Raw genomic sequence first — 12,311 nt, 5'->3', positions numbered from 1 at the left:
ATGATGATGTCAGTGGAGGAATGGATTGGCAGATATTCAGTGACGAGGGTTTTGATTGGACGTGCATGCTGATGTGTAGAGCGGAGGGCTGTGATTGGTCGATCAGGTACCTGTTTTGCGAATGGCTGCGTCCGCTGTGCAGGTGTAGTCGCTGGCGGCCAATAGGAAGCAGGTCGCTTCGGTGAGACGGTCCTGATCACGGACGCTGGAGTGCCGCATGGGCATCCGCTCCTCCGGAGACATGGTGATGTCACTTCCTGCGCTGCAGTCAGCAGACAGCACTGGAGGGAAACGGTGAGAAACAACAGTTGCTAATTTGGGATGCAAACCGGCTAGAGACAAAGGTGAGAGGTCAAACACAGGAGCGAGCGAGACAAAACTAATGATCCCCACGAGGATAACCGCTTAAAAAGATCCTGAATAATGTATTCATGAGAATATAACTTCTGTGGAGACAGTATTATTATTATTATGTATTATTATAATTCATTTATTTTAAACTATCATGGCAACTAACTGAAATAAAATAAGTTTAGGTTGAAATACAAAAAAAAATATTATTATTAATATTATTACGGTTTAATTAATCATATATATATATACAGTACAGACCAAAAATTACTATTTTTAATGTTTTTGAAAGAAGTTTCTTTTGCTCATCAAGCCTGCATTTATTTGATCAAAAATACAGAAAAAACATTAATATTGTGATATATTATTACAATTTAAAATAATCATTTTCTATTTGAATAAACTTTTTTTTTTTTATATTCCTGTGATGCAAAGCTGAATTTTCAGCATCATTACTCCAGCTTCAGTGTCACATGTAACATCAGTCGATCACATGATCCTTTAGAAATCGTTCTAATATTCTGATTTATTATGAGTGTTGGACACAGTTCTGCTGTCTAATATATTTGATGAGGAAAAGGTTAAAAAGAACTGCATTTATTCAAAATAAAATAAAAAATCTAATAATATATTTTCTTTACTATCACTTTTCATCAATTTAACACATCCTTGCTGAATAAAACTATTGATTTTATTTTAAAAAAAGAAAGAAAAAATTACTGACCCCAAATTACTGAGCAGTTGTGTATATTGTTATTACAAAATATTTATATTTTAAAAACATCACTTATTTTTATTTATTTATTTTATTCATCAAAGTATCCTAAAAAAGTATCACATGTTCTGAAAAATATTAAGCAGCAGAACTGTTTCCAACTTTGATAATGAATCATCATATTAGAATGATTTCTAAAGGATCGTGTGATAATGATCCTAAAAATTCAGCTTTGCATCACAGAAATAAATGATCATTTAAATTATAATACATTTAAAAACAATTATTTTAAATTGTAATAATACATCACAATATTACATTTTTGTTTTGTATTTTTGATCAAATAAATTCAGGCTTGATGAGCAGAAGAAACTTCTTTCAAAAACATTAAAAATAGTAATGTTTCCAAACTTTTGGTCTGTACTGTATATATATACACACACACACACACACACAAACCAGATTCCAAAAAAGTTGGGACACTGTACAAATTGTGAGTAAAAAAGGAAAGGAATAGTTTCTCATAAATTTATATTGTATTCACAATAGAATATAGATAACATAACTTATATATAGATAACTTTTTGAAATGTCATGCCAAATATTGGTCCTTAGACGGCACTGCATCACATACAGGAATGATACTGTCATGGAAATCACTACATGGGCTCAGGAATACTTCCAGAAAACATTGTCAGTGAACACAATCCACCGTGCCATTCACAGTTATATCCAGGTTCTAGAACAACATATGCTCCCATCCAGACGTCGTCTCTTTCATTTTCCAACATGACAATATCAGACCACATACTGCATCAATTACAACATCATGACTGCGTAGAAGAAGGATCCGGGTACTGAAATGACCCGGATCTTTCACCCATAGAAAACATTTGGTGCATCATAAAGAGGAAGATGCGACCTAAAGCCTGTATTAGACAAGAACGGGACATCATTCCTATTCCTAAACTTGAGCACTTGTCTCTTCAGTCCCCAGACGTTTGCAGACTGTTATAAAAAGAAGACGGGATGCACACAGTGGTAAACATGTCCCAACTTTTTCAATGTGTTGATGCCATGACATTTTAAATCAACCTGTTTTCCCTATCTTCTCAGTTTAAACATTTGATGTGTCGTCTATGTTGCATCATTGCATTCTGTGTTTTCTTTCACAATTTGTACAGTGTCCCAACTTTTTTTGGGAATCAGGTTTGTATGACAGCTACAGGGGTTTCGTGGAACGCTGTTATAACAATTCACGGCTTCTTAACAGCTCTGACCTGAGCGATGGCGCTCCAGTCCTCGGCTCGGTCCCTGCGTGCTGTTGCAGGCCGTGCTCAGGTCCGTCTTGCAGTAGGACGGCGAGCTGGTCTGCACCGCCTGAGGGATGTGCTTCTTCCTCTTCTTAGGGAGCTTCTGTTTGGCCATGGCGAGCGAGTAATACATGCCGAAGTTATTGACGATGACGGGGACAGGCATGGCTATGGTCAGCACGCCGGCGAGCGCACAAAGGGCGCCTACAAGCATGCCAGACCACGTCTGAGGGTACATGTCTCCGTAGCCCAAAGTGGTCATAGTGACAACGGCCCACCAGAAACCAATGGGGATGTTCTTGAACATAGTGTGGTGGCTGGCCGTGGGGTCGGTGGGACTGGCTCCAATCCGCTCGGCGTAGTAGATCATGGTGGCGAAGATGAGGACGCCCAACGCGAGGAAGATAATGAGGAGCAGGAACTCGTTAGTGCTCGCCCGGAGGGTGTGTCCCAATACACGCAGACCGACGAAGTGCCGCGTCAGCTTGAAGATCCTCAAGATGCGCACGAAGCGGACCACGCGCAAGAAACCCAACACGTCTTTGGCCGCTTTAGAGGAAAGTCCGCTCAAGCCCACCTCCAGGTAAAAGGGCAGAATGGCCACGAAGTCTATGATGTTCAGGATGCTCTTGACGAACTCCAGCTTGTCCGGGCTGAAGGTGACACGCACCAGGAACTCGAAGGTGAACCACAGCACGCAGACGCCCTCCACGTAGGTGAGCGCCGGGTCCGTCTCGATCTCGTACTGCTGGCTGGAGTCCGTGAAGGAGTCGTTGTGAGACGCCTCTGTCTTGTTGATGATGGTGTTGAAGGCCTCGTGCGTCTCCAGACAGAAGGTCGTGATGGAGACCAGGATGAAGAACAAGGAGGCGAACGCAATGAACTGAGAAGAGAAACAGAGAGAGAGAGAGAGACGAAGTTAGTGAGGAGGCGGTCAGGAAGAAGTTTTATTCGATGTGCATTTGTCCTTGTTTTTAACTTGGTGAGTCCTAAAAGTGTTTCGTGGACACAGTGAAAGGTGTCACATTTATCTGTGCAAGCTTTGCTAAGCATTGACGTGCTTCAACGTACTGTAGCTAGTCGGGACGGACAGCATGTTTTATAAATATAAATTATATATAAAATGATTTACAAAGTGTTCCTGTGACTAGGAGGTACAGCATTGCGTTAGTAGCACAAGGTTGTGGGTTCGAATCCCAGGGAACACATGTTAGGTAAAAAATGTTAGCCTGAATACACCGTAAGTTGCTTTGGATAAAAGTGTCTGCTAAATGCATAAATGTATTTATATAAAATATAGCTTTTAAATATTTAATTATTATAAATGTATATTTGCAGTGTTATAGATTTATTTTTTTGAAATATTACTATTCGGTTACACATAATATTTTAATTGTTTTAATGTATGTATATTATTTAATAACATATTTAAAATGTTAACATTAAATCTATGCTGAATGTTAAAGATTTATTTATTTTTGATCTAATCAATTGTATTATACATTTAATATTTTAATTATTTAAAATCTGAACAATTACACATAGAAAATATAAAATATACCCCAAAAATATATTCAAAAAATACAATCAGAAACTTAAATATAAATTTTTTTACATTTTTAGATATGCATGATGTTCGGTTTATTTTAATACAAACAATTCTATGTAATAATTGAATTATTTGAAATCAGACAATACATACAAAATATACAATATTTTTAAATATATTGTGTATTATAAAATATAACCAAAAATATAGCCAAAATATATTTTATATATTTTAATTGTAAAATATAGAACAAAAATAAAACTATTAAATTTACAGAATTATTATTTAACAATAATTTAATATTTTTAATGTATAAAATACCTTTAAATATTTGTAATTATAGTGTGCATTATATTATAGGTTTGTTTACTTTTATATAAACACCTATGATGTTATACGCTAATTATTCAAGAGCAGACAAATTATACACATCAATATTAGTTTGATTTCTAATTATCGAAATGTTACATATATAAAATAATTAATATATATGAGTTTGTGCAATCAAAACAAATAGTGTATGTAAAAATATATATATATATGCATGAAACCCATGATGTGCAACTGCTAAAAGCTAAAGGCAAATGTGAAATATGAAAAGACATGTCCCCTAGATAGCGTCTCAAAGGAGCCTGTCTCTCGTCTTTGTTTTAGCATCCTAATGAGGCTTTAACTCGTCAGGAGGGCTGTAATCACCACAAAGCCGGCACAAACGATCAGGACAATGAAAACAAGCTCTGAACACACAGTGACAGGCGCGTGCAGGACGCGTGGAAGCAGTATCTAATGATCTTGTCATCCCCCGCAGGCAGGAGTCTCCCGTGAACACTGCTGCGTTGCTTTGGTTAATGTGGGGTTTGGATGTGAGATCAGATCCGCTCAAATCTCACTTAGTGTCCTGTAACTTCATTAACCACGCAAGCAGCCTGAAGCCCAGCGAATGCATTTCATTTGTACACTAACAGTACTTTGCTTGCCTTGCTTCCAAACCCAGTGAGCTGCTCATCTACACGCTTATGCACACGACAAATAAATGTAGGTTTTTGTGATAACATTTTAAATAACATTAATTATGAGCTATAAAAGTCACAAATACCCTTATTACTAGACTTCCAAAACTTTCATTGGACCACAATAAATTAAGTAATGAATAAATAATAAATTTTAAGTAATGCATGCATGTAATTATAAGATATGCATGCATATATTTAATTGAGCATTTTAGTCTAATTATGTAAAAAAAAAATAAAAAAAAATATTAATAATAATTATATGTGTGTGTGTGTGTGTGTGTGTGTGTGTGTGTGTGTGTGTGTGTTTGTGTGTGTATGTTTTTGTGTGTGTGTGTTTTTTCTTTTTGCACCATGCATATATTTTATTATAAACATGAAAAAAATTATTGGTAACACTTTGTCAGAAATTTTTATTATTTAATTATCTAGTAACATAAAATATGTATTAAAAATGATAATATTTATATAGGCCTATGCATGACGTTATAGTTGTTGTAATAAGTGCTGTTAAGTTATAAAAAATATTAACTAATCAATCACACATTTTTCTGAAATTAATCGTGATTAGCACTTAACATTAAAGTTTTTTAATCTACTTTTATATTGCAATAAATTCACATTCAATCTCAAAATTAATGTAGAAACAACATAAATCCATTTGTTCAATGGGTTCTCTATAAATTTTTTCCCCCTCCAATATTTAACCAATGATTACAGACATTCAGCATTACAGTATGACTGTAAGCATTACAGTATGACTTTAAAAAAATAACATTAATTTAATAGAAATTGAAAAAAAATCAGATAAGTCCATTATAATAAATATTTATAAACTAGCTTGATTTTTGATTGAAACATGACCCGGAAATTTCTTTACAGGCCTGTGCTAAAACAAGCTTTATTTGATCAAATCAATATATGTGTCCTTTCACTGGCAAGACGATCCCAGAATGCACTGCAACGAGCTCTGTAAACATCTCCATTGAAGATGCCAGATATAAATCCAATTAAAAATACTTTGTTTAGTAGTTTAGCTGCTACACTATGAGCAGCATTTTATTAAATCAGTCACTTCTGAGGTTTAGTTTGCAAAATACACTGTGGATTACAACAAACTGGAAAATATACTAGTGATTTTGGATTCATTTCACATGACAGAAAAATCGGTTTGAAGGAGTTGAGCTCTTTAGAAGAGGCTGTAATCAGTGTTGCTTTCTGTGGCTTTTGAGGCTTTATACTCCTCCTTCATGTACTCCCTGTCTGTCTGTGTGTCTGTATTGTGCCATAGATAGCACTATCTTTCTGACAGCTTCTGATGCTAATAAAAGAAAGCTGTGTTTTATCCAAAAGTTGTGTGTTTGTTGGTGTTTGCAAGTGTGTGACTAACTGACGGTCAGCTTTGCTGATGAGTCTCTCTGGACTGCCGGATCAAACATACGGCAGACACGGCACTGTCTCCATGGCAACAAGACCCACACACACACACACACACACACACACACACACACACACACACTACCTAATCGTTGAGAAGAATAATCAACGGCCAAAATGAACACTCGGCCAAAAAACAAAGCACAGCTACTGCTCACCAGGAACTGCAGCACAGTAGATGTTTTGCATCACAACATAACAACAGTTGCTTGTTATATTTTTTCTCCACACATACTTCATTTTTAAGCCATATGTTTCATATGAGTGGTACCTACATAAAAAATGTATTACATTTATGTTGCTTAATCTAACCACTTCAGTGTTTTTTTTAACATCTAACTACTGGGGTGCCTCAGGGCTCAGTCCTTGGACCACTTCTCTTCTCTGTTTATATGGCATCACAAGGTTCTGTCATTCAGAAACATGGCTTTTCTTATCACTGCTATGCTAATGACACTCAACTCTACCTCTCATTCCATCCTGATGATCCGACGGTAGCTGCTCGCATCTCAGCTTGTCAAACAGACATTTATTGTTGGATGACGCACCATCACTTTCAACTCAACTTGGCTAAGACAGAACTGCTTGTGGTTTCAACAAACCAATCACTTTATTCAAATGTCTCCATCCAGTTAGGCTCATCAACCACAACTCCTTCAGAAACAACTAGAAACCTTGGAGTTGTGAGTGATGATGAGCTGAATTTCTCAGACCACGTTGCTAAAACCGTTCGGTCCTGCAAATTTCCTTTATCGAACATTAGGAAGATCGGACCCTTTCATTCAGAACATGTTTCACAACTCCTTGTTCAAGCTCTTGTTCTGTCCAGACTGGACTATTGCAATGCTATCTGGCAGGTTTTCAAGCCACTTCTATCAAACCTCTACAATTAATCCAAAATGCCATTGCAAGTTTAATCTTTAATAAGCCAAAAATAATGCAAGTCACACCTCTGTTTATCAGTTTGCACTGGCTACCTATGGCTGCCCACATAAAATTCAAGGCATTAATGTTTACCTACAAAACCACCACTGGCTCTGCACACATTTAACCACATTTATTTCTTCACAGTTATGTGCTCTTTAGAAGCTTGTGTTCTGCAAATGAACGTCGCTTGATTGTTCCATGCCAAAGAGGCACAAAATCACTTTCACTGACTTTTTTAATCAACTGTTGGATTCAATCCGAGCAGCATTCTATTTTAATTCTATTTTATCTATTTATCTGCTTTAAAAAAAAAAACACTAGCATTCTATGTTTTCTATTCTTTCTACTTGTTATTCTTTGTGTATGTCCTAGCCCGAGAATTGTTATTGTTGCTCTTTTTTTAGTTTTGTTTGCTTCTATTGTCCTCATTTGTAAGTCGCTTTGGATAAAAGCATCTGCTAAATGACTAAATGTAAATTAATGTAAATGTGATCCATGCATTCAGAAAATCTGCATACTTAAATCTACATAATGAGGTCATCTGACAACATAAATGTAGTAGATGTATGAACTCTGTACTAGACTCTGAACATAAACAGCTAAGAATACAGATGAAGTGTGTCATGTAGTGAGTTCAGATCAGAATCAAGTGTTGACATGGCTTTTATAAGCGCTGTGATTCACCATCAATCAGCTATTGTCACAGACAGTCACACACACACTTGCTGTCAGCTAGTTCGTTATTATCAGTGTAGTTCATGCTCTCATGAGGGTTTGTGTGACAGCCCTGTGGCGGGAAAACCATGAATGTCACATGAAGGGTGGAGGCAAATGAGAGGTGCTGATGGCTTGGCTTCTCTAGATGTGTGTGTGTGTGTGTGTGTGTGTGTGTGTCACATCTACAGGTGTGTCCTCATCCCTATACAGCAGCAGAGCAGGATCATTTCACACCATCCACACTCACACTCGCTCCCGGCATGCAAGTTCGTATTTAGGTCACTCTCTCTCACACACACACACACACACACACACACACAAAACCTGTGTGTGTGGATCGGCTCCAAAAAAGAGTGAGCTGCACTAGTGATGGCCTTCTAAGGCAGAATCCTAACAGTAATAAAACCTCGTAAGAGACGCATTTAGAGCGAAACTCTACAAAACAATATACTATACCTCTCTCATTCGGCACATATCCAAACGTTTACATTTTAAATGCTTGATATTAATTGCATTACATTAGTTACTTATATGGAATATGTCGCAGATATTTTCAGATGACAAAAAAAAAAAAACACGACTTAACTATAAAAATCCACTAGTTTATGTAATATACTAAATTAAAAACCTCATTCCAGCATTTTTCACAAAACTTATTCCAATGCATTATGGGATTGCAGGTCACGTGCCCAAAACAGCATGTTGCTTAGCCATCAAAGCTGTTGCTTTAAAAAGAATAAAAATATCTAGTGCACAAAAAAAAATTGGAGAAAACGGTGCTTTTATAATTACTTTGGACTCAATTAATTACTGTATATTTAAAGTAAGGAAAAAACACACAGCACACAAAAATATTGCAGAAAATAATAATTTGAATGCCTCAGAATGCTGTTTTTGTAGGCAGCTCAGTATGTTTCTGAACAGAGCCTGATGTGTGTGTGATAATATCCAAGCATGCAATCTGGTTTTGTGCATTATAAATGGTGTACTCCTCTTCTCTGCTGTTTAATTCATTTCATGCTCTCTCAGTAAAGCGCACTGGGCTTCTGACAGTCGGACAGGAGGAAACTGAACTCTATTACAGTCACATCACAACGTCACATCAAGTTTTCAGGGCTCTCTTTGAAACCAGAGCATCTTTTAAATGCAATTCAGTATTTTTGTGTGTTTTGCTTCGAACTTAAGGCTCCTAGAACAATATTTTAACAATGTACAACCCCAAAACAAAAAGATTTTAAGCTACTTTAATCTTTAAAAAAAAACTAACCTTTCAAACTTCAAGGTTAAAAAATGTATAAATAAAGAATTTAGTTTTAAGCTTTTTAAACTACTTAAAACTGAATACATAAAACCTTCAAACGTTTTTTAAACTATTTTAAACTTAACATGTAAAATATTTAAACTAAGCTTTTTAAACTACTTTAAACTAAAAATAATTAATCTTTTAAACTTCAAGATTTTTAAACTAATATAAAAAAACTTAAAATTTTCAAAATTCAAGGTTTTAAAAAAACTTAAAAATTTTAAGCTTTTTAAAAAACTTAAAACTTAATACATAAAACCTTTTTTAATTACTTCAAACTTAACATGTAAAACCTTTAAACTTTAAGCTTTTTAAACTACTTTAAAAATACTTTAAACTTTTAAATTTCAAGCTTTTTAAACTACTTCAAACTTAACATGTAAAACCTTTAAACTTTAAGCTTTTTAAACTACTTTAAAAATACTTTAAACTTTTAAATTTCAAGCTTTTTAAACTACTTCAAACTTAACATGTAAAACCTTGCAACTTTTAAGCTTTTTTAACTACTTTAATCTAAAAACCTTTAAACTTCAAGCTTTCTAAACTATTTCAATATTTAAAATACTTAAATCTTTTTAAATTACTTTAACCAAGCCAACGTCAATGTTTGTTTATAATAAATCACAATCACGATAAACTACTTTTCATCTTCACAAGTTGCGACATCCAGTCAACAAGTGAGTTTCATGATAATTCAGTTAATGAATCAATCAAAACCATCAATTAAATTCACCAACTTGATTGATTCATTAAAAGAATTGACTCCTAAGAGTCTGCAGCTCATGAATCAGATTATACTGTTTATAAAGCAACCCAAGTGAATGTCATGTTGTCTATTATTTCACGCTTTCCATGAAATCATTGCTTCTGACAGTGAATACAAACAGCCAATGATCCAGAGAATCTCCTGTGTGTGTGACAGAGTCTATCGTCTCAGAGTCTGCTATGATCTGTGTGTCCCGCCGTGGCATCAGCCATCTGTTTATCACTCGTAAGAGCGTGTTGCTGACATCACATCAGATGGTGGTTCCTACAGTACGCTCAGATCACACACACACACACACACACACACACAGTCCCGCTGCGATGTCCTGATCATTTGTGTGTCTCACTGCAGGATTCCTGCTCTAATACTCTAATATGACAGAAACACAAACCCCATTAGAAGTAGCAATACACTACAGATGGCTTCATGGACTAAGAAACCTAAGCTTAAAAAAGGCTATTTTTGATTCATGGGGTCAACAAACTTCTTTTGACTACATAATAATAATAATAATAATAATAATAATAATAACAATAATAATAAAATATAGGGATGCACGATATTGGATTTTGGCCGATATTCGATATGCCGATATTTTCAAAATCATTTTGGCCGATACCGATATTGATATATATACAAATATATACTGATATATTTAAACTTTCATTTTACTGAAGAGAAATCCATGTATCTCTTCTGTACTGATTCTACCATAAATGTATTATTTTACAAACGTAGACAGACATTCACATCTGAAAAACAGGTCAATTATTTCACTTGGAGAATATCGGTTTGGCTCATCGGCAGAAATATTCATATCGGCCGATACCGATAATGGTCATTTTAAGCTTTTATTGGCCGATACCGATGTTGTGCCGATATTATCGTGCATCCCTAAAATAATTTTTTTTATTCACTTTCCTAATATAAATTACATGTATAATCATTAATATAATTAATCATGTAATATTATTATAAATATAAAAATATAATAATAATAGTAAATACATTTTTCTTTCAATTTTTTAAACCAAATTTCTAATACACAAGACATTTATAATTAATCTTAATAACATTAGTCATAACATAATAATTAATCATGTAATATTATAAATATAAAAATATAATAATTATAGTAAATATATTTTTCTTTTAAATTGTAATCCACATTCCTAAAACACAATGCATTTATAATTAATAATAATATTAATAATATTATAATAATTAATCATGTAATATTCTAAATATAAAAATATTATAATAATAGTAAATATATTTTTCTTAAAAAAAACATTTTAATTCACATTCCTAATATACAAAATTTGTAATTAAAATGTATAATTGTATAATAATTAATCACATAATATTATTAATATTTAATAATAATCATCATCAAATGTATTCAGCTACAGAAAACATAACTATAAAAATCTAAAAAGTCGTATTTTTGTAAAAACATAAATTATTTAATTGTTAAAGTTCCTTTTTGATTATTATTTTTTTTTATTGAATAAATCTCATTATTTTGTTAATTAGGCATGCTTTTTTTATGCAATTAAACCATTAAAATGCAATCCTAGAAAATTAAAATGAAAAAAAAATGGTAAAAGAAAAATCATAAAGGCTTAAAATGTCCTTTTTGAGTTTCATGATTTAAGTAAATTACAATGTAATAATAATGTAATATTATTAATATAACATTATTAATAATAACATAATATAAATAAACAAAAGCAAAGCATAAAAATGCCCATGCTTTGATCTGCTTCCTGTCCTTCACCACACGAGCGGTGTAACATCAGATAGCATCATCAGACAGAAAGTGATTAATCAGAAACTCATTAATCAGCGTTTGCTTCAGTCCAGGAGGAGATGCTGTATAAACGCTCAGAGAGCTCAGAGACGCTTGTTTGGCTGATTTAACCCCGCTGTGATCAGGGAGAAATTAACGTGATCACTAATTGATCTTCATTACTGTGGTTTCTATCATGCTACACACGCTCATCTAAGACACGGCGAGAGCAAACACACATGCACATTCATTACAAACAGTTATTATGCAGCTGACTCACATTCATTTTTTTACATGCATTAATGAATCAGTCAGAATGAGACAATTTTAAAGTTAAATTAAAATTGATTGCATGCTAATTTTAAAAACACAGAGCCTTTTTTTAAAAAAACATATGCAACCGCTTTGCTATCTTATAAGGTTAGCATCCT

At 34.1% G+C, this 12,311-nt stretch overlaps 1 protein-coding gene across 1 annotated transcript in view; it reads right to left on the bottom strand.

Moving 5' to 3' along the window:
- Nucleotides 1–12,311, bottom strand: part of LOC127979121 (potassium voltage-gated channel subfamily C member 2-like) — a 38,553-nt gene that overhangs the window by 6,577 nt on the left and 19,665 nt on the right. Inside the window, exons 2-3 of the mRNA XM_052584302.1 lie at nt 2,347–3,262; nt 111–281 (exon numbers count right to left, since the gene is read on the bottom strand). Coding sequence (XP_052440262.1) covers nt 111–281; nt 2,347–3,262 — 1,087 coding nt within the window. The remainder of the gene's footprint in view (nt 1–110; nt 282–2,346; nt 3,263–12,311) is intronic.

This window comes from Carassius gibelio, chromosome A4 (genome assembly GCF_023724105.1).
Source record: "Carassius gibelio isolate Cgi1373 ecotype wild population from Czech Republic chromosome A4, carGib1.2-hapl.c, whole genome shotgun sequence".
Classification (NCBI taxonomy): Eukaryota; Metazoa; Chordata; class Actinopteri; order Cypriniformes; family Cyprinidae; genus Carassius; species Carassius gibelio.
This window is presented reverse-complemented; position numbering and strand designations above follow the sequence as displayed.